Source organism: Pseudophryne corroboree, chromosome 7 (genome assembly GCF_028390025.1).
Source record: "Pseudophryne corroboree isolate aPseCor3 chromosome 7, aPseCor3.hap2, whole genome shotgun sequence".
In the NCBI taxonomy this organism is placed as follows: domain Eukaryota; kingdom Metazoa; phylum Chordata; class Amphibia; order Anura; family Myobatrachidae; genus Pseudophryne; species Pseudophryne corroboree.
In genome coordinates this window covers 346,090,471-346,114,343 of record NC_086450.1, presented here as the reverse complement: position 1 = coordinate 346,114,343, position 23,873 = coordinate 346,090,471, and the positions used below count along the sequence as shown (strand labels likewise).

At 45.6% G+C, this 23,873-nt stretch overlaps 2 protein-coding genes across 5 annotated transcripts in view; one reads left to right on the top strand and one right to left on the bottom strand.

Annotated features, from left to right (window-relative positions):
• The window catches only part of LOC134945238 (uncharacterized), a 95,697-nt gene extending 81,556 nt beyond the window's left edge, over positions 1-14,141 (bottom strand). For 2 of the 3 annotated variants that reach the window (XM_063934402.1, XM_063934403.1), the window contains exons 1-5: positions 14,022-14,141; positions 13,801-13,891; positions 11,485-11,670; positions 7,944-7,996; positions 584-692 (exon numbers count right to left, since the gene is read on the bottom strand). In XM_063934402.1, the coding sequence (XP_063790472.1) occupies positions 584-692; positions 7,944-7,996; positions 11,485-11,670; positions 13,801-13,891; positions 14,022-14,074 (492 nt within the window). In that variant the 5' untranslated portion in view covers positions 14,075-14,141. Of the gene's footprint in view, positions 1-583; positions 693-7,943; positions 7,997-11,484; positions 11,671-13,800; positions 13,892-14,021 lie in introns of those variants that run through there. The other variant, XM_063934404.1, reaches the window with a different exon arrangement.
• Positions 14,142-14,245: 104 nt separating this feature from the next.
• Positions 14,246-23,873, top strand: part of COQ7 (coenzyme Q7, hydroxylase) — a 48,790-nt gene continuing 39,162 nt past the window's right edge. The window contains exon 1 of one of the 2 annotated variants that reach the window (XM_063934408.1): positions 14,246-14,427. In XM_063934408.1, coding sequence (XP_063790478.1) covers positions 14,367-14,427 — 61 coding nt within the window. In that variant the 5' untranslated portion in view covers positions 14,246-14,366. The remainder of the gene's footprint in view (positions 14,428-23,873) is intronic. The other variant, XM_063934407.1, reaches the window with a different exon arrangement.

Sequence of the window (23,873 nt, the reverse complement as noted above, 5' to 3'; positions counted from 1 at the left end):
ACTCCGGTTTCCTCCCACAATCCAAAAATATACTGGTAGGTTAATTGGCTCCCAACAAAAGTAACCCTAGCGTGAATGTGTGTACATGTGGTAGGGATATATAGATTGTAAGCTCCACTGGGGCAGGGACTTATGTGAATGGGCAAATATTCTCTGTAGAGCGCTGCGGAATATGTGTGCGCTATATAAATAACTGGTAATAAAATACACATTCTCAGCTGTGAATGCATTTGCATAGACCTCTGAATCAGGCCCTAAGGCCCAGTACACACTAGACCGGACGCACAATATATTCTGGCCAAATAGAACATATAAGCCGGATCATTCAGTGTTTACCAGCGATTGTGCACTCCCACATGTCGCCTGCAACATCTTCTGCTGAGCCGTGCTACACAGCCAACCAGAAGATATCGTGTATGATGCCATGCTGCCGAATGCTGCAAGCATCCAACAGCGCACCATTTTCCCCTGCGTCATGCAAGTGTGTATGTACGGCACAGTTGCTCTGATGAGTACACGGCCAAAGACCATGGCCACACTGAAGGCACGGCCCTGGAGAAACATGCTTGCTGGAGCTACTTACAGTGGCCACAATGAGATCTGCCGCAGATGTAACAAGCCTTCTGAGTTCTCCATGTGATATATGTGGCAGGGAGCTGTGACTGAGGCCTGAAGAGTAGTTTCCCAAATCACTACAAAAAGACACATACGCTTTGCTCTGGTCCATGTAACCACACCAAACCCTTAGTAAAGTACACAGATTTACAGTGCAAGTCCACCTTTAGTTATCATATTTATTATACTATAAAGATCATTTTTAGACAACAGCAATTGCAGAGTTTAAACTGGAGAACTGGTGGACGCTCTGGGCTCTGCCAAATGCTAGATACTCAGCACAGACATTCTTGTGCAATACCGCTCTGTATATCCATAAGAAGGGTGCTGAGTCGGATGCAGCTGCAGACCCATCTTTTGGTGGTCACGTGTCTGCCAATTCATGCAAATACGAGTTTTTAGGGGCATTTGCACAAGCACAGTAGCAAACAAATAAATAAATCGCCCAACTCTATCTGCATCAGCATTGTGCGATACTCAGAATCAGGACCACTATATCATAGGTCAGCTCTGTCATTCCCCTGTTATCAAGTGGAAGTCTGGGTACAGCATATAGGGGGGGGATTCCATTCCAGGCGAAAACACCCACTTATCTGAATCAGTGTGGCAGTAGCCATGCTTTATGGCAGCACAGTCTCACAAAAAAGTGTTCACAGACCCATAGTGTATCGAGAACTTTTGAGTGAATTTGGGAATCGGCCAGGCGGGCGAAGGGTGCGAGATGTGGTGCCGTGGCATTTAAACCCAGCAGCAATGGCAATTCGCCCCCTTTGCCTGGAACTGAATTCCCCCATAGAGGCTAATTCAGAGGTGGTTAAAGTTGCTATAACTGCCGATTCCTTGGAAGCAGCAGCGATAGCTCTGTATGTTAGTGCAGCAGGAGGCGTCTATCAAAAGTAGTCGCCTCCTGCTGCAGTAGAGATCTGACCTGCATCCAACGACGCAGCATCGGATCACTCACTCACCATCAGGTGGCTTGTGGCACACCGCCCGTCACAGATCCCTGGCCTCTTCCATCCCCCTAAATGGTGGCGACACACCTCAGTTTTCACAAACGGAGTAGCCACTGTCGCCTTCTCCCCACCAACAAATGACATCAGACTGTCAATCACTGACAATGTGATGCCAGACTGCGTCCTGTGTCGAACATTGATACTTTGTGCATCAGGGCGCAGTAACAACCAGACCTGAATGAGGTCCATTATGCCTCATTCCTTCCCCCTTGCTCCTCCTGAATACTGCAAGATAATCTGTCCAATCAGAAGCAGCCTTTTACCCTATATTGTCTTAATTCATCCTACACCACCTGTAAGGAACTGCCAAATCTCCAGACAAGCCCCAAACTCTGACGGCTGGTGAGTGGCTTATGGGGTGGCGAACAGTGTTCTTCTACTCGAGGGTGAAGTATATAGTAAGAAGTCGAAAGTTGGATGTACCAATAAAGCCAATGCTGTGCACATCCGCAGTCTGCCTTTCCTGTCCATACCCTCTTCTGTGGATTTACACTATAGGCGAGTGGTAAAAGTACAAGGTACATGTGCTGAGCATTGGGATCACAAACCGGAGTCTTGGGGATTTATCCCAAAACAACACACGACATTCATTTAGTTGTAGGACAAAAGTTTCTCTTTAGCATTGGCCCACTCCTCAGTAGGTTATTGTTTCTTTAATGCTGGGTTGGAACAAAGTAATTTTGTTTGGGTTTAGCAATAACTATTATTTAATACCCAGAAAAAATAAGAATTTACTTACCGATAATTCTATTTCTCGTAGTCCGTAGTGGATGCTGGGAACTCCGTAAGGACCATGGGGAATAGCGGCTCCGCAGGAGACTGGGCACATCTAAAGAAAGCTTTAGGATCACCTGGTGTGCACTGGCTCCTCCCCCTATGACCCTCCTCCAAGCCTCAGTTAGGATACTGTGCCCGGACGAGCGTACACAATAAGGAAGGATTTTGAATCCCGGGTAAGACTCATACCAGCCACACCAATCACACTGTACAACTTGTGATCTGAACCCAGTTAACAGCATGATAATAGAGGAGCCTCTAGAAAAGATGGCTCACTACAACAATAACCCGAATTTTTTGGTAACAATAATCATGTACCAGTATTGCAGACAATCCGCACTTGGGATGGGCGCCCAGCATCCACTACGGACTACGAGAAATAGAATTATCGGTAAGTAAATTCTTATTTTCTCTGACGTCCTAGTGGACGCTGGGAACTCCGTAAGGACCATGGGGATTATACCAAAGCTCCCAAACGGGCGGGAGAGTGCGGATGACTCTGCAGCACCGAATGAGAGAACTCCAGGTCCTCCTCAGCCAGGGTATCAAATTTGTAGAATTTTACAAACGTATTTGCTCCTGACCAAGTAACTGCTCGGCAAAGTTGTAAAGCCGAGACCCCTCGGGCAGCTGCCCAAGATGAGCCCACCTTCCTTGTGGAGTGGGCATTTACAGATTTTTGGCTGTGGCAGGCCTGCCACAGAATGTGCAAGCTGAATTGTACTACAAATCCAACGAGCAATCGTCTGCTTAGAAGCAGGAGCACCCAGCTTGTTGGGTGCATACAGGATAAACAGCGAGTCAGATTTTCTGACTCCAGCCGTCCTGGAAACATATATTTTCAGGGCCCTGACCACGTCAAGCAACTTGGAATCCTCCAAGTCCTTAGTAGCCGCAGGTACCACAATAGGTTGGTTCATGTGAAATGCAGAAAACACCTTAGGTAGAAATTGAGGACAAGTCCTCAATTCTGCCCTGTCAGAATGAAATATTAAGTAATGGCTTTTATATGATAAAGCCGCCAATTCTGACACACGCCTGGCTGAAGCCAGGGCTAACTCGTCACTTCCATGTGAGATATTTTAAGTCCACAGTGGTGAGTGGTTCAAACCAATGTGACTTTAGGAAACTCAACACAACATTGAGATCCCAAGGTGCCACTGGAGGCACAAAAGGAGGCTGTATATGCAGTACCCCTTTTACAAATGTCTGAACTTCAGGCACTGAAGCCAATTCTTTTTGGAAGAAAATCGACAGGGCCGAAATTTTAACCTTAATGGACCCTAATTTTAGGCCCATAGACAGTCCTGTTTGCAGGAAATGGAGGAAACGACCCAGTTGAAATTCCTCTGTAGGGGCCTTCTTGGCCTCACCCCACGCAACATATTTTCGCCAAATGCGGTTATAATGTTTTGCGGTTACGTCCTTCCTGGCCTTGACCAGGGTAGGGATGACTTCATCTGGAATGCCTTTTTCCTTCAGGATCCGGCGTTCAACCGCCATGCCATCAAACGCAGCCGCGGTAAGTCTTGGAACAGACAAGGCCCCTGCTGGAGCAGGTCCTTTCTTTGAGGTAGAGGCCACGGTTCGTCCGTGAGCATCTCTTGAAGTTCCGGATACCAAGTCCTTCTTGGCCAATCCGGAACCACGAGTATAGTTCTTACTCCTCTCCTTCTTATGATTCTCAGTACTTTTGGTATGAGAGGCAGAGGAGGGAACACATACACTGACTGGTACACCCACGGTGTTACCAGAGCGTCCACCGCTATTGCCTGAGGGTCCCTTGACCTGGCGCAATATCTGTCTAGTTTTTTGTTTAGACGGGACGCCCTTATGTCCACCTTTGGTTTTTCCCAACGGTTTACAATCAGGTGGAAGACTTCTGGGTGAAGTCCCCACTCTCCCGGGTGAAGGTCGTGTCTGCTGAGGAAGTCTGCTTCCCAGTTGTCCACTCCCGGAATGAACACTGCTGACAGTGCTATCACATGATTTTCCGCCCAGCGAAAATCCTTGCAGCTTTTGCCATTGCCCTCCTGCTTCTCGTGCCGCCCTGTCTGTTTACGTGGGCGACTGACGTGATGTTGTCCGATTGGATCAATACCGCCTGACCCTGAAGCAGGGGTTTCGCTTGACTTAGGGCATTGTAAATGGCCCTTAGTTCCAGAATGTTTATATGAAGAGATGTCTCCAGGCTTGACCATAAGCCCTGGAAATTCCTTCCCTGTGTGACTGCTCCCCAGCCTCGCAGGCTGGCATCCGTGGCCACCAGGACCCAGTCCCGAATGCCGAATCTGCGGCCCTCTAGAAGATGAGCACTCTGCAACCACCACAGGAGGGATATCCTTGTCCCTGGTGACAGGGTTATCCGCTGAAGCATCTGAAGATGCGACCCGGACCATTTGTCCAGTAGGTTCCACTGTGCGTGGAATCTGCCGAATGGGATTGCTTCGTAGGAAGCCACCATTTTTACCCAGAACCCTTGTGCATTGATGCACTGAGACTTGGTTCGGTTTTAGGAGGTTCCTGACTAGCTCGGATAACTCCCTGGCTTTCTCCTCCGGGAGAAACACCTTCTTTCTGGACTGTGTCCAGGATCATCCCTAGGAACAGAAGACAAGTCGTCGGAACCAGCTGCGATTTTGGAATATTGAGAATCCAATCGTGCTGCCGCAACACTACCTGATATAGTGCTACACCGATCTCCAACTGTTCCCTGGATCTTACCCTTATCAGGGAATCGTCCAAGTAAAGGATAACTAAAATTCCCTTCCTTCGAAGGAATATCATCATTTCGGTCATTACTTCAGTAAAGACCCGGGGTGCCGTGGACCATCCCTACGGCAGCGTCCGAACTGATACAGTTCTGTACCATAACCTGAAATACCCTTGGTGAGAAGGGTAAATTTTGACATGAAGGTAAGCATCCGTGATGTCCCGAGACATCATGTAGTCCCCTTCTTCCAGGTTTGCAATCACTGCTCTGAGTGACTCAATTTTGAATTTGAACCTCTGTATGCAAGTGTTCAAAGATTTTAGATTTTAGAATTTAAAATCGGTCTCACCGAGCCGTCTGGCTTCGGTACCACAATAGTGTGGAATAATACCCCGTTCCCTGTTGCAGGAGGGGTACCTTGATTATCACCTGCTGGGAATACAGCTTGTGAATGGCTTCCAAAACTGCCTCCCTGTCAGCGGGAGACGTCAGTAAAACAGACTTTTGGAAACGGCGAGGGGAATACGTCTCGAATTCCAATTTGTACCCCTGAAATATTATCTGAAGGATCCAGGGGTCTACTTGCGAGTGAGCCCACTGCGCACTGAAATTCATTGAGAACGGGACCCCACCGTGCCTGAACTTGTAAAGCCCTAGCGTCATACTGAGGGCTTGGCAGAGGCGGAAAAGGGTTTCTGTTCCTTGGAACTGGCTGATCTCTGCAGCCATTTTCCTCTCCCTCTGTCACGAGCAGAAAAGAGGAACCCTTTTGTCCGCTTGCCAACCAGGACTGCGCCTGATAATACGGCGTCTTATTTTGAGAGGCGACCTGGGGTACATCCCCTCTTTTAAGGCAATACTTCCAAATGCCGTTTGGAATCCGCATCACCTGACCACTTTACTGGAATAATTGGACAACGCACTTATACTTGATGCCAGTCGGCAAATATTCCGCTGTGCATCATGCATATATAGAAATGCATCTTTTAATTGTTCTATAGGCAATAATATACTGTCCTTATCTAGGATATCATATTTCCAGTCAGGGACTCCGACTACGCCAACCCAGCACTGCACATCCAGGCTGAGGCGATTGCTGGTCGCAGTATAACACCAGTATGTGTGTAAATACATTTTAGGATACCCTCCTGCTTTCTATCAGCAGGATCCTTAAGGGCGGCCATCTCAAGAGAGGGTAGAGCCCTTGTTCTTACAAGCGTGTGAGCGCCTTATCTCCCCTAGGGGGTGTTTCCCAACGCACCCTAACCTCTGGCGGGAAAAGGTATACTGCCAATAACTTTTTAGAAATTATCAATTGTTATCGGGGGGAAACCCACGCATCATCACACACCTCATTTTATTTCTCAGATTCAGGAAAACTACAGGAAGTTTTTCCTCACCAAACATAATACCCCTTTTTTTTTTTTTTTTTGGTGGTATTCATATTATCAGAAAAGTGTAAACTTTTCCCATTGCCTCAATCATGCAATGTGTGGCCCTATTGGAAATCACGGTTGTCTCTTCACCGTCGACACAGGAGTCAGTATCCGTGTCGGCGTCTGTATCTGAGGTAACGGGCGCTTTAGGGCCCCTGTATGAGACGTCTGGACATGCACAAGCTGAGTAGCCGGCTGTCTCATGTCAACCACTGTCTTTTATACAAAGCTGACACTGTCACGCAATTTCAACAGTACATCCACTCAGGTGTCGACCCCCTAGGGGGTGACAACACTATTACAGACACTCTACTCCGTCTCCTCATCATTTTTCTCCTCATACATGTCGACACAAACGTACCGACACACAGCACACACACAGGGAATGCTCTGATAGAGGACAGGACCCCACTAGCCCTTTGGGGAGACAGAGGGAGAGTTTGCCAGCACACACCAGAGCGCTATATATATACAGGGATAACCTTATATAAGTGTTTTTTTCCCTTTATAGCTGCTGTATTGTTTATACTGCGCCTAATTTGTGCCCCCCTCTCTTTTTTAACCCCTTTCTGTAGTGTAGTGACTGCAGGGGAGAGCCAGGGAGCTTCCCTCCAACTGAGCTGTGAGGGAAAATGGCGCCAGTGTGCTGAGGAGATAGGCTCCGCCCCTTTCTCGGCGTCCTTATCATCCTTTTTCTGTATGTTTTGGCAGGGGTTAAATGCATCCATATAGCCCAGGAGTTATATGTGATGCATTTATTTTAGCCATATAAGGTTTTTATCGATGTATTGCGTCTCAGGGCGCTGCCCCCCCCAGCGCCCTGCACCCTCAGTGACCGGAGTGTGAAGTGTGCTGAGAGCAATGGCGCACAGCTGCGGTGCTGTGCGCTACCTTATCTGAAGACAGGATCGTCTTCTGCCGCCGATTTTTCCGGACCTCTTCGCTCTTCTGGCTCTGTAAGGGGGCCGGCGGCGCGGCTCCGGGACCCATCCAGGCTGAACCTGTGATCGTCCCTCTGGAGCTAATGTCCAGTAGCCTAAGAAGCCCAATCCACTCTGCACGCAGGTGAGTTCGCTTCTTCTCCCCTTAGTCCCTCGATGCAGTGAGCCTGTTGCCAGCAGGTCTCACTGAAAATAATAAACCTAAACTAAAACTTTCACAAAGAGCTCAGGAGAGCCCCTAGTGTGCACCCTTCTCGTCGGGCACAGAAATCTAACTGAGGCTTGGAGGAGGGTCATAGGGGGAGGAGCCAGTGCACACCAGGTGATCCTAAAGCTTTCTTTAGATGTGCCCAGTCTCCTGCGGAGCCGCTATTCCCCATGGTCCTTACGGAGTTCCCAGCATCCACTAGGACGTCAGAGAAATAGCAGAAAAACATAGAGGGATTACCTGCATTTCCAGTTCATACTTCGCAGATGGACACAATTACTTGAAAAACGGTCCTGTAATAATAAAGCAGAAAGATAAGTGGATAGAGGGATAGTAGGATAAATAAGCAAAATATACAGAAGTTGAGATGGCTTTCCAATGGAAACACTTTACTCACAAATCCTAAATGACACTTTTATAAAACAATAAATAAAACAACAAAAGTAATGTACAAACTTGGGACAGGCCACAGTTACACAATGCAGAGGTAATCCCGAAAATAAAGACCATTTGCGCATTCCCGCCACACAGGTTATTCACCCTCCGCAACCGATCGTCAGACGGTCTCCTTAACCTGTTATGTAAGTGCTCTCTGGTTGGGCGGTCTCCCTAACCTGTTATTAAGTGCTCTCTGGTTGGGCGGTCTTCCCAACCTGCTATGTAAGTGCTCTCTGGTTGGGCGGTCTCCCTAACCTGTTATGTAAGCGCTCTGTGTTTGGGCAGTCTCTCTAACCTGTAATGTAAGTGCTCTGTGGTAGGGCGGGCTCCCTAAACTGTTATGTAAGTGTTCTGTGTAGAGATGTGCGGTTCGGATTTGGCTCGGATTTTCCTGCCAAATTCAGATTCCAAAACGTAATTTTTGTCCACAGAAGAAGATGACGTTTTCCCGCCAAAATGTCATCTTCCATGGACAAAGATGATGTTTTGGCGCCAAAAGACGTTTATAATCCGAATTTGGCTGGAAAATCCATGCCAAATCCAAACCGCTCATCTCTAGTTATGTGGTCGGGCGGTCTCCCAAACCTGTTATTTAAGTGCTCTGTGGACGTGCAGTCTCCCTAACCTGCTGTGTAAGTGCTCCGTGGTCGGGCGGTCTCCCTAACCTGCTGTGTAAGTGCTCTGTGGTAGGGTGGTCTCTTTAAGCTGTTGTGTAAGTGCTCTATGGTCGGGCGGTCTCCCTAAGCTATTGTGTAAGTGCTCTATGGTCGAGCGGTCTCCCTAACCTGCTGTGTAAGTGCTCTGTGGTAGGGTGGTCTCTTTAAGCTGTTGTGTGAGTGCTCTATGGTCGGGCGGTCTCCCTAAGCTATTGTGTAAGTGCTCTATGGTCGAGCGGTCTCCCAACCTGCTGTGTAAGTGCTCTGTGGTCGGGCAGTCTCTCTAACCTTTTGTGTAAGTGCTCTGCAGTCGGGCGGTCTCCCTAACCAAAAATATGCTAATGATTTAGACGCCGTCTTGGGCATAGAGATTGCCACTGCAGGCGCCTCACATCCACCGCTCAAGCACATAAGCAGAAACATTGGGAGCATCAGGAGTACACTGAGCCTCTGAGTAACCCTCAGACAAAGCGGCTCTGCTAAGACATGTGAACAAATCTGCAGTGGCTGACTGGGCAAACCCCAGCAAGTGGTCCCATTATCTCCCCAAAACACTCACAACCTGTCACTCTGTGAATAAATCCTCTGTGCGCTCACCATCGCTAATCGTTTAAGCTGTGACACACGTGCAGTGCCAAAAAATAGCTCCACTGCGTCCAACATCCATATTGTGGTGTTTGCTGGACACGCCTTTTACTGCCCCTGATTTGTAGCCTGCATCAAACAAATAGACAAATACTTGTATGTGCTCAATACAGTGTATATGCCCTTCTTTGTACTAGATGGTGTGGATGGAGGGTTTCAGATAGTGTTATCAGCTAGCGAGAGTCTGGTTGGGTAATTGTCCTCCATGTAAATAAGGTCTCTCATAAACAGTTCTTTAAATCCACTATTTTGCAAATGTCTGACCCAGAAGAAGCCGATTCTGCTTCCGTCTCTCATGAGTTGCTGTGGTTTGAGACGTCATCACATGCTGAGGAGGAGTGTTGGAAGTGGATCACAGGATCCCTGGGCCGTACATTAAATCAGGAGCTAAAGTGGATTCATTCATATGAAAGATGACATCCCAGACTTTGAATTAATACAGTGAATTTATAGAACTATTTATGGCAATTATGGGAGACAATATTTACATGGAGGACAATTACCCAACCAGACCCACACTAACTGATAACACTATCTGAAACATTGTGGACTAAGGGGGGAGATGTACTAAATAGTGAAGAGTGAGCCAGTGGAGAAGTTGCCCATGGCAACCAATCAGCTGTGCTGTATAATTTTATAGTATGCAAATTATAAATGTTACTTCAGTGGTGATTGGTTGCCATAGGCAACTTCACGCTTTTCACTGCTTAGTACATCTCCCTCTTAATACACTCTGCATCTGCAACATCACGTAAAAGAAGAGCATATACAGAGTCGCACTCATCTGAGGCGGCTCCATTGCAAACGAGCACTCCCGGCGTGACTAGATGATCCGTCCTCCTATTCACGCTGGGAGTGCACAGAGACGCTCCCATTCAGAGCGTCTCTGTCCGAGCGCGCGGACAGAGACGCTCTCCAGTCAAATGAATGGGGCGCGTCTCCGTCACGGGCGCGCGCTCCCAGGTGGATGGGGACGATCTAGGTGCGCTCTGGCGGGCGTGCCTAGTCACAGACGGATCCATCTGTACACTGTACTGGGTTCTGTATTTGACTATGTGCTACATATAGGGTGGTATCCTATTAGCCGCGATAACCTGTTTTTGAAAACCAGACTTTTACTGCGAATTACGGAAATCCCCTATCTAATTAGATGAGAAAACTTTTCCCACAATAATTTACTGCAGAATTCACTTTACCTACTCTGAGCAGGTGAAAACTTGGGGATATCCATATTTTAAGGTAAAAATGTGGGGATTTGGTTCAGAACCCCCCGGGACACCCCCACTAATGACTAAATAGGCTTAGAAATTTTTATTTTTAATTGACCAATAATGACATGTCAGTTTTGGGGTGAAAAAGTGCAAAGTGATGGAATTTAGGGTTCAAGGGAGAGGATAGGTATATTTGGGTGCTGTATGAGTGGAACAATTGTTTTCAGGCTTGCAGGTAGGAGTAGTCGGTCTGTTTACCTTTTTGTTTTTTTAAAGTCCCATAAAATGACCAAAATATATTCTGATACCCATTTTTATGTACCCCGAATTCAATTTGAGCAACTATTTTGCTTTTATAACATTTTTCCATTAAAAAAAAAAATGCATTTAACAGCCATTTGACTCAAGTTAAGTACCCCAAATATATTTAAAATGCCCTATAATACACTTCTATACTGTTGTCCTATGTTAGGTTAGCATTTTTTTAAGGTAAAGGCTGATTTCCTCAGATTTTTTACTTTTTTTTTTAATGTGGAATAGGATAGGGCTAAAAATGCGAGCGCGCATACCCGTGAAAAGCCGTTTTTGCTGCAACTTTTACCTGATAGATGCAAAAAAATTAGCACAAAAAATTGCAGTGATTTTGCGCAAACTGAATACCACCATAGAGTGTAGGCTCTATGCAGACAGCACAACAGAGTTGTTAGAAACCATATGTATCTCTATACATGAGCGCAGTACTCATTCATTAATGTAATCCTGCCTGACACAATGACTGCTGTGTGCTGTAGAATTCCCTGGAGCCCATATCATGATGATATTTATACATACAGAAATGGACAATGATGACATCTTCTTCCTGATTTTCCTCTGCACTTGATGCTTCCGCTCCTGGTTTATTTGCACTATCTGGGTCCATTCCGCTCCAGATTTCCCACCGCAGCTCGGAAGGGAAGCTTTTATTTTATTCTCCAGAAAAGTCTTCTTGGGTCTCTGAGTCTGATGCAGTGCGGGGGTCTGAATTACAGCACACGTGCCACATACTGGCGTTATTATAAACATCACATATCTTCATTAATATCATTTACTATGCAAAATATTATTGTTGCAATTATTATTAGTTACACATACAAAATACTCCAGTTTTTATTCATTTTTACACATGCAAAATTGTGTTTTCAATTTATTAACATATGAAAAATATTCTCCTTAAATAATAAAAAATACAGATAACAGAAGTGGACCTTCCCAGGCCTCTCTGTGTGCTCCTTCACTATTGCTGTATGTGTAACCCAATAATTCATTTTAAGAAACAAATCACTGACAGGGGATGAATACAGTGAAATGATTAAACATAAATCCAGACTTGTAAGTCCTGCAATACTCAGCCAGGGACCAAGCAATTCAGGGGCAGTGTCATGCTCTAGGGTTCCACTAGATACTGGAATATTAGGGAGCGGTTTTTATTTATTAAACAAAAGACTATGGGGTCAAATTCTAAGGTGAGAGGTTCTTTTTGAACTGGTGATGTTGCTCATAGCAACCAATGAGATTCCACTTAACATTTATCTAGCTGCTTCTAGAAGATAATAGATAGAATCTGACTGGTTGTTATGGGCAACATCACCAGTTCTAAAAAAAACTCCCATTTTAGTAAATTTAGAGATTATCAAGGAGAAGCTGTTGGAGCAATAAACCACAATCAGAAGCCTGACTTGAGATCAGTGTGCAGAAATCGCTCCCAGAGATAGGGATGGCCATCGGTGCCTTCCCCATCAATGGTTACCATCGAAGGGTGTTTCTGCCAGAACCATTGATGGCTGAAAACTATGCTACCATTTACCATCGATGGTTCTTGCTATCGAACAGCCGCACATGCGCAGAAGAAGCTTCACTGTACAAATAGTCAGTCAGCAGTAATTGTCTCCTCCCTGAAAGGCTGACCACATACGCCCATTTAGGGAGGGCAAGGTGCAAGTAGCTGCCCTCCCTGTCTATGAAAATAGATACAGTGGGCAGGGAGAGACAGGACCGCTCACTGCTGACTGACAGCAGAGCAGACGTCATAGAAACATAGAATTTGACGGCAGATAAGAACCACTTGGCCTATCTAGTCTGCCCCTTTTTTTTTATCCTTTAGGTAATCTCAACCCTTTTTGAACCTTCGTCGCTCGTCTTAAGGAGACTGCCCTCCCATCCATCCACCCCCAACTCCTGCTACATTAAAAAAACATCACCACTGGCCCCACACCCACCATCGATGGCAAAAATCAATCTGGTTCTCTGCCTTCGATGGTAAAAGTATTCAACATCAGATACAGACCATCGATTATTTGGAATCATCGTTGGTAGATGGCCATCCCTACCCAGATATAGCTCGGAGTGCAGCATTAAAATCTGGGACTGTCCCTGAAAATTAAGGACAGTTGCTCACAATGTGACAACGTGCTACATAACTGTCACATATTGAATCATATACCATATATCACATCTGATATGAACGGGAACTTAGGGGGACATTTACTACGCAGTGATAAGAGCTGAGAAGTGAGCCAGTGGAGAAGTTGCCCCATCAACCAATCAGCAGCTCTGTATAATTGTATAGTATGCATATTATATATGTTACTCCAGTGCTGATTGGTTGCCATGGGCACTTCTCCACTGGCTCACTTCTCCGCTCTTATCACTGCTTAGTAACTGTCCCCTTTACTGTCGGAGGGCCCTGCGGTGGGTTAGGTTCCACTGTAGAGTGAAAATTGCTGTATAGCGCAACACTGATGCCTTTTCCAGCTGTAAATGTAGCCACGGACATCCCTTGCTCACTTTATGGAGTCATATGCAGCTTGGCATTTACAGTAGAAGGCTTACAACACCGTAAAGCATCACTGTTCTGTAAGTAGCGCCCTCCCTGACGTCCTGTCAGTATATAACTGAACACCGCAGTATTAGCAGAACACTGAATGGGTGTAGTACTGGTGACCGGCGGTGTGGAAATAGTCCCTGTTGGTCGGCATGCCGACCATCGGGATAGTGAGCCGTCGGGCTCGTGGAGGAGGTCATGTGACTGTCGGTCAGCTGACTGGTGGTCACATGAATACCACCCCACTGAATAGCAGGGCGCTCCTGTATAGAACAAAATGAACTTACCAGATAGAGCAGATACTTTTTATTTGAATCCTTCAGATTCACAGAGAGATCAAAGCCAGCTTCTTTTCTCTCCACGTCAAGATAATATTTTCTGTAATTGAAAATAAACAGTAAATTAATAATTAGATAAAAGAGGAGTACACAACTGCACAACACATTAGGTTACAGATTAAGCACTGTCCATTATTAAGAAGAGACAATCTGCAGAACCCCCAACTCACAGCCTGGCAGCCACTGCCGGGATAATGTCACTGGTGGGGACACTGCAGTCCATGTCTGCTGCTGTGGATGCTGCCGTGCTGTGTGTGCTGTTATAGCTAGAAGGGTGTGGTGCATGCAACAGGTTACCTGGGCACTGGCCGCTAGGTGAGACTTCAACAAAATGGCTCCTTAAATTGCAGACACAGAATTGTTAATTTGTAGCTCTATCATTTAGAACACAGCTGGTTTCCTAGCAGCGGCCGCATGGTGGATGATGTCAGATTAGAGCGACAGTGACACTGACAGCCAGGTTTCGGGCCAGGTTTCTGGCAGAGAGGAGAAGGTCGATTCCCTTGGTTGAGAAGATGGAGAGAGCTGCGGGGCTCAGGCTCCGACAGCTGGTCTCCGGTCTGCAGGGGACGCCAGGTAATACCATTATGGTGCAAGCTGAGGCACAGCCTTGGGCAATTAATGAACATTTAATAAAAACAATAAGGTTCCCTGAATTAAACTAAGCAAAATAAACTTATATACAAAGTTATTTATTTAGTTACTTCGATTTATTCATTTACACTAGTATATGAACTAGGCTTCCCTGGAGTCACTGAGGAGACACCAGTGCATGGCAGGAGTTACAGCAAATGATATTCATGGATGTACTGTTACCTTTGAATGCGCCGTAAACCGATTATCAAGCATTCCCAACCTCGTCCACAAGGCACACTAATGCTGGGTACACACTTATAGAAATATCGGCAGATCAATTGATTTGCAGATATACCTATAGGCGGATCAGGCAGCGTGTTGTGCATACACTGCCCGATCCATCGTGACTGATGCCACAGTGATTAACAGCATCCAGTTGCACTGTCAGTCACCGCCAGCTTGTGCGGCGAGTGTACGGGCGGTCGTCTGATCCCCCCACCCCACAGCGCACACAGCACGATGCAACAGTATATCTGTAGATATATCAGTCATCGGCTGTGCTGCAACAATGTCCTTGAATGACGTTGTTCGCAGACATATTGCTGGTACACACTGGCCGATAGACCATCAACATATCAGCCAGTGTTTGCGCACCTTAACAGCGCAGGTTTTAGTGATATCCAGGCTTCAGCACAGATGTTTAAATCATAATAACTGAGGTACTAATTAAGTCACCTGTGCTCAAGCGTGTATATCACTAAAACATGGACTGTTAGTGTGCCTTGAGGACCAAGAGTGAGAATACCTGTCGAGGACTGTATGTGCCCACCGGATTGCGGTCTATACTAGTGAGGCCACCTTACACACTTTAGGAAGGCTGCACATTGGGCCTTATTTAGAGTCGGTCTGAAACACGACTTGTGGGGAGGGGGAGCTGTCTCACATTGCCTATTCACAGATAACATGCACAATCTACGTCTTTTTTCAGTCTGTGTGTAGTGGTGGGAAGTGGGCGTCCCTGCACTCTCAGCCAGAGTACAGTAAGGGCATGGTGTGGGTGTGAAGTTGGAAAGTGTGACTGAATGGCTGCTGTAAAGTCTCATGTGCAGCCTTCTGAAGGTGCCTGAGCTGCCTGTGCTCTGACTCTGGTATAAGTACAACGCTGATATTGATGACCCACTCTTTTATGCAAAACCCCTAAATTTTCTGCAACTCTGTTATAAGTGATATTACACTGCAGTGCCCACCTGTTTTTCACAGATAAAGAATGGCTCACATACAGTAGGGTAAGCTATATGGGGTTTTTTTATGCCCCTTTTATACTGCCGCACAAACCAGGGTTATTGCTGGGTTAACCCAGGTTATTTATTATTATTATTTATTACCAGTTATTTATATAGCGCACACATATTCCGTAGCACTGTACAGAGAATATTTGTCCATTCACATCAGTCCCTGCCCCAGTGGAGCTTACAATCTATATTCTCTATCAGATGTACACACAGACACATTCACACTAGGGTTAATTTTTTTTGTTGGGAGCCAGTTGACCTACCAGTATATTTTTGGATTGTGGGAGGAAACCCACACAAAACTCCGCACAGTTAGGGCCATGGTGGGAATAGAACTTATGACCACAGTGCTGTGAGGCAGTAATGCTAACTATTACACCATCCGTTGGTGTAATATAGTTAACCAGGTTGGTCCAGGAAGGACCCAGGTTACAGGACAGTGTGAACGGGTAATCCGGGTTGTCTGACCCCTATGGAGAGCCGGCTCACTGGCACTTGGAGATTACTGTATGTCATTTCCAAGCGCCGGTAGAACAGAAGCCCCAGCAACATCCCGGGACCAGCCTGCAGTGTGAACGTGTTACAAAGCGCTGTAACAGTACTTGAAACCTGTGTTCAGATACCTGGGCTGGACCTGGGGTTGGTCTGGAAGGGGTATAAATGTCACTAAATGAAATACAATTTCCTATAGGCCACTGCTTCTCTGTGAATTTTACAGGCTTCAATAAACTTGAATCCTTTATATCTGCTTATCCATTAACTGTGATTCCATTGTGTGCTGCTTATGTTCAGTACTGATAGTGACACCAGTCACTCCTCCAGTCACAGTATCATCTCACCTACTGTAGGTATGACAAGGGGAGGGAGCCGCTGCTCCAGATTCGCCATAGCTGGCAAAGATGCAATTTGTTATCGGACGTGTTTTGTGATTTCATTCCAGACTGACTTTGAATAAGACCCATTACAATAATAAATAAAAAAGGTGCATTTGGCTAAAGAAAGATAATTATCAGTTACATTATTTCAGCAAGAATTTTAAACAAGAGTAACAAGCTATAAGAAACAAAACCTGACAATGGAGCAGGAAAGAGCTGGGGTCGCAAATTAATTTTTGTAGTGCTGCATTCCCATCACTACGTTATACACTCACTACTGTATATGGATTGCAAAATTTGCAATTCACAATCTGGCCGATTATCGAACGACTGCGCATGCACACATTCACATTGCACATGCGCGAGTAAAAATAGCAACAGAAATTGCATACACATCTTGATCGCAATGCAGCCGCTGTTTGACTGACAGGAAGCCGGCGTTCCTGGGCAGAAACCCGCCGTTTTTTTGGTGTTTTTAAGGAGGGCCTCTGACATCAGCGATGACCATTTCCAGCCTTTTGTGTTGCAAGAATTGTCGACGACCTTGCCTGGTGCAGATAGGAAAAATCTTCGATATTCCGGGAATTGCGTATTGTTTTGCGATCAGCCTGCATATTGCGATGCATTTGCAATTTCTGCAATGGGCGTTTTTCTCTATTTCTGGGCGGCAACTATTTGATCGCAGCAACTGATTTTTAGCATAAATTGCAATCCTTACTGAATGAGGTCCATAGTTCTATTCCCTATTCTCTGACAACAGATAGGGTAAAGGCGTGTACACACGGCGCGATGCTGCTTTAGCCCGACATTGACTATTCGACGGGGCCGCAGGCCGGACCCGCCGATATAGTCAATGTTGGGCTGCCTGCACAGTCTATTTTTGCCTGCGATGCCGATCTCGCGGGATCGCGCTTTGGCATCACAAGCTGTGTACACACAGTGCAATATGCACTCAATTTCTTTTCGATTTTGACTATAAAGTCAAAATCGTAAGGAAAGTTAAATACATTGTCAAAGTCAGAAAAATATCACTATGCACACTGCCATATTTGCACCTCATGCGAGTGCCTGTTGCACGTTCATGAGCCCTGCCGTGCGTGCGCATACTCGCCGTTGCGGGCACCCGCAGGCGCACGGTGTGCGCATTTACGGTAAAGTTTATGTGCGTCTAGCGGGCGACTCGTTCATAACATATTTTAACTGTATAACGTATTTTGTAGATCATGGTCCCTTTGATAGATTCTGAAAGTTTAGTTAATATAGCATGTTCATGGACAAAGAGATCCCTCTTTGTTTGATACAAAGGGTCAGACAGGGATTATACAGTGGTGTTTAGTATCCATCGGAAGAGTATTTAATTAGCAATATTCCGGTGTTGGTTTGAAGCAGATTAATCGCTCGTGCGAATAGTTATGGACATAAGAAGTTTATGTCCATTTACTATTATTTGCACTTACTTATCCATGCGGCGGGAAACCTAGTTTCCCACCCACCTGAGCAGTTGGAAGTAGACACAGCCCACCTGTATGAATCAACCTATGACCTTTTGTTATAATGCGAAGACGAATTCCTGTGTCCAATGAACAATGAGATTGTAGGGACCATTGAATGGTATTGTTTGTGGGGCATAAATAGACAAGCCGATCATATCCAGCTCACTCTCTTCAACGGTTCTCATTGCTGATAATCGGGAGCTGGATATCGAGGCGCATGCGATCGTTCCCCTTGTGCGTAAGTCTTCTCCGCAATCATATTGTCTTTATTGTTATTGTGAGCCATCTCTCTCTCTCTCTCTCTCTCTCTCTCTCTCTCTCTCTCTCTCTCTCTCTCTCTCTCTCTCTCTCTCTCTCTTCTCTTTCTCTCGTTTCTCTTATATAGTTATTGTACTGATATTGTATTTCATGTGTAGTTATCTGGTTAGGTAGTCTATGTTATATTGGTAGTGTATGACTTGTATTGTATTATTCTTTTGCAAGTATAACATTCACATAAGGCGTTAGACCCTAAGCCCAGTATTTGTGTATTTCTTATAGTGTTAAGTATTCTTAGAGCGTCGGTGACGCTAGAACAGCTGTTGAGTTAATAAGGTTACACTGTGTTGCATCTACACTCTATCATTTCACTAAGGTTTTCCTGTATAATACATTGTTCATGGTTTACACATAAAGGTTTAACATTGTGAGCGTTAGCGCCGCTGGTGATCTCCTCGTGGTCCCGAGCGTTCGCTACGCTATAGCGAACCATTACGTTAGTCGGCAGCCAATAGCGTGCCTGTCTGTGATCTCTTGGCCGTGAGCGAACGTCACGCTTGAGCGTCTCGACTACGGCTAAGCGATCGTACGCAACGTGCGTACCCTTACGGTATTCCATACGTCAATAGCGTACAGTGTTCTTAGACCTCTTAAAGGGTTTTAAGTAAGATAAATATTTAGCTTTAACAATTGGCGGCTCGTCCGTCCTTCACATATCTCTGCTAGGTAATGTCAGCAGACATTATCCATCAGCAAAGGGCGGGAGATCATATTCCTCGCAGTGCTGACTGGATAAGCGTCTGCTTCGCTTAGTAAAGGGTGCTGAAGGAATCCGGGAACCGGAGGTAAGAACAACACGCTAGTGTCTTTTAAAACTGTTTATTTCTGTCTTGCGTACGCACACACGCATATCTGCATTTCTTTTTTTCGTGTATTTTCATATATCACTCTCCTGTTTGCCATTTTATAATTGATAAACGTGCTAAGAGAGATTTGTCGCTATTTCATAGTTAAAGTGTAAAAGTAATACATTAAGGGATAAAGTGCAAAGCACGCACGCAGCTCTACCTAAAGATACAAGGAGAGATTGGTGTGGTGTTCGGTAGATGATCGAGGATCATCTACATTGATAAACGTGTAAATTGTGTTACGGTGGATATTTGCTTTGCGTACACGTGTCTCTAACAAAGGGTGAGACTTGCGTACGCAACTCAAAGGCCGACGCACGCAGCGTATATTACGTAACGGAGCGCCCGGGTACGCCCACGTAACTCAAATCACACACTAGTGTTATTGTAACAGGCGAAAAGGTGGCAACGCGATAAATAGCGCAAATCGATTTTAGTGTCCGAAATTTAGACTAACAGATCCTTCTCCAAATTTACAACACATCTGGTCTAAAGGAAAGAAAATTTCTGCGCAGAAATAGAAATAGAAACAAAAGTGTACATGTGATGAGTGAGTGTTTTGTATATATAAGTTTATACAATTTTTGAGGTTGAACCACAAGAAGTCGAGTTCTCGCAGGGTACATGCATGTAAGTGACGTACATGGTGGCTAGGGAGGCATCCCTTGTTAAACATAGAATCTGAGCATTAGAGTATAGCAGACCAGGAGGTCACACTGTAGCACAGACCAGGAGGTCCAGAACAGACCAGGAGGTCCAGGTACAGCAGACAAGGAAGTCCGCTATAAATAGAGAAAAGAGCACAACCCAGGGGGTTGGTGCAGAACCCATATAGGCCAATAAAGCTCATGCTGAAGGAATTCGCAGCCGCAATTTTCGATTCCACTGGTCGCTCCGCACATAAGATTAGTTGCTTATGTGCTGAACGATTGTACCGCACGTAATTGTGTGCATTAGTTAATCTGACCAGTACCATTTGTGTACGAAACGGGTCATAAATACTATTTGTACATTCTGACGTGATTTGTGTAATTTTTTATTTTCTAAAGGGAAGTTCGCTGGTCACTCAGGAATTATCCAACAACCAACAGTTACTGGAAAGGGTTAATGCTCTGCGGATCACACTCACATGTTCCAGTAAACAAAGGTTCATAGGGGCCCTGGGTCGAGTACGCCAGCACTAGGGCAGTGTGTAGGTCGTATTGGTCGGCGTGGGCGAGTGAGTGGGGTACTCTGTAAACCGCCACCGTCAGCCTATCGTGAACATTTTGGTTTTTGTAAGGGTTGGCTGAAGAAAGCAACGCCTACAGGTATGGGGGCCAATTGTTCAGGTAGGGGGCGATCAACCTCGGTTCGGGTTGATTCAGTAAACCGACCAATCGGGTCGGCAAGGTACGTAATGTGTGAAAAATACGGTTCACACACAGAGGTTTTATGTGATGAATGGGAGAGAATGACTGTACATGACGGGGAGAAATTCCCAAGAGTAGGTAGCTTTAGCCCAGAAGTGTTACAAAATTTAAGGAGGAGGATATGTCTCATTAAATCAACAAAGAGACGAATCAAACATTATGATTATTTGCAGTTATGGCAACAGGAGGGTGAAATACAGAGAGGATTGGCTCAGGCGGCGGGATCTAATCCTATCAGGAAACTGATAGCCACGGCCCCGCCGCCACCATACATATCAGGAGAGAAATTGGTTGCGGAGAATGACGCACTAGGGTGTAACAAACAAACACTTAGCAACTGTGTAAATGTTAATAAGTTAACCAATGCAAGTATTAACCCGTGCAAGTTGTACCCTGTTTTGAACTTTCCCCAGGAGTGTGACCAAGAGGACGAATCGGCAACAATATCGGCGCTCTCTCTAGCAGCCACCATATCAGAAACTACAGTAGGCACGGCCCAACCCTTAAGATTAGTAACAAAGGCCCCTAGCGGAGGGACAGGTGAGGTCGTATCTACTGGTAAGTACGGCACCATACACTATGCTGAAACCATTTCACCACAGGCTGTAGAATCTACACAGAATGATGTTGCTAGACTTAATCCTGTTAGGGTGATAGCTGTTCCAAATGGGAAAACAGACACCACAGGAGTCACTCCCATTAGGAACATTGCCATGTACAGCCCATTTTCCCGAATGGAATTAAGAACCATAGTGTCTGAATTCCCTGACCCTAGGAAAGACTTAGTTGCTAGCCAGAAATACATCAGAGACCTAGGGAACACTTTAGAGCCCAATAACAAAGACTGGCAGGTATTGCTGAGAGCTTGTTTACCCTCCAATGTCGACTTGGCTCAATTTTTAGCTGACTGTGGATTGGATCAGGATGTACCTCTTACAGATGTGTACAACAAAGATAATGTAAAAAGGATAAGTTTACAGTTAAAGGAGTATTTCCCAGCTGTAGTTAAATGGAACAAGATATTCTCCATTAAACAAAAGGAGTCAGAAACAGCTGCAGAGTATTTTCACAGGGCATTACTAGATATGGCTAAATACACAGGCATAGAGGACATTAAAACAAACATAAACCATCGAGAAGTAGCAGTGTCTGTACTAATGGATGGTTTAAAAGAGGCATTAAAGACAAGGGTACAGACCACGCAACCATGTTGGCGAGGTCTGTCGGTGGCTACTTTGAGAGAGGCAGCTGTTGATCACGATCGGAATATCACCAGACACAGGGAATTACAAGGTGATAAGTTAATGGCCGTAAGTATACAGGCCCTGACCACAAGGCAGCCTTTGTATAAATCACCAAACCCTGTGGGTAAGTCAAATGTGGTAACCTGTTATTCTTGTCATAGAGAGGGACACTTTGCACGAGACTGTAAATCGAGAAACATACAAAAGTCTTATCAACCCCCTAGACAACGACACGACACACGACATTGGGAGCAGGGTCCACAGAAACAAAGTTATGAGCCACATGCAGGGGAAACAAAAAGATACCCCCCGAACAGAGACTGGCAAGCCTCTGGTAGTTCCCATTTAACCCCTTCACAAGTAGTTGCTGCCAGCGGGATTCAGGGAGGTCACCATACCCAATAGGGGTGTGGCCATACCTGTAATCTGCAGCCAGTAAAATTGATTGCAAGTTTTGGAAGTGAACCCGAAATTGCAATTAATGTAGCTGGTAAATCATTAAATTTTCTTGTAGATACGGGGGCGGCCAAATCAGTGATAAATTCGACAGTGGGCATGAGAACCACTGGTAAGACAATTCCAGCCATGGGAGTAACGGGAGTAGTCCAGCACTACCCTGTTAGCAAACCAGCCGAGATTACAATAGGGCCTTTACATACCAAGCATTCCTTTTTGCTGGCTGCATCGGCACCGACTAATCTCCTGGGAAGAGACTTATTGTGTAAAATGGGGTGCGTCATTTATTGTACTCCTGAAGGTGTATTCTTGGACATACCTGAGAATCACGCTCAGGAAGTGTGAGACATGTTAGACTCCCCATCAAAATTAATGTCACATACCATTATGACAAATAGGACTCCCTCCCAGGTAGAAGAAATGACATCCCAGATACCAGAGTCACTTTGGACTAAAGATGGACAGGACACTGGATTAATGGCAAACGTAGCTCCGGTAGTTGTACAAGTAAAAGATGGTAGGATAGCTCCAAAAATCCCACAGTACCCTCTGAAGCCAGAGGTGGAGTTAGGAGTTTACCCAGTAATAGAGCGCTTGCTACAACAGGGCATTCTGGTAAGAACATCCAGCACTGCCAATAGTCCCATCTTCCCTGTGAAAAAGAGTGGGGGGAGGGGTTACAGGCTAGTGCAGGATCTAAGGGGGATTAACAAAATAGTTGAGTCAGTTCCCCGTAGTGCCAAATCCAGCTGTCATCCTTATGCAAATCCCTCCCACTGCGAAATTTTTCACTGTTATTGACCTCTGCTCCGCTTTCTTTTCGGTACCTCTGCACCCTGACAGCCAATATTTGTTTGCATTTACATACAGAGGAGTCCAATACACATGGACTCGATTACCACAAGGTTTCATAGATAGTCCAAGTATATTTTCTCAGGCTTTGCATGATTGTTTACAGTCTTTCCAACCAGAGAGTGGATCAATATTGATACAGTACGTGGATGATTTACTACTGTGTTCAGATTCGTTGGAAGCATCCCTGAAGGATACGAAACAGCTCCTGTTTCATCTTTCAGACACAGGACACAAGGTTTCCAAAGACAAGTTACAATTATGCCAAACTAAAGTAAAATATTTGGGACACTGTCTAACACAAGGACTGAGACACCTGACCGCTGATAGAATTCAAGCAATTAGAGACATGACTCTGCCACAAACCCAGCAACAGATCAGAACGTTTTTAGGAATGTGTGGGTATTGCCGTAACTGGATCCCAGGATTTTCCATTCTGGCATTACCTTTGCAGGAGATGGTCTCCTCAAACAAACCTGATCGGATTTCGCATACAGACGAGTCCGAGATGGCATTTGAGAGACTTAAACAGCGCCTAACGCAGGCGCCAGCATTAGGTATGCCAGACTATGGGAAACCCTTTGAGCTGTACGGAACAGAAAGTGCTGGTTGCGCGGCAGGCGTCTTAACCCAAAAGCACGGTGATGCCAACAGGC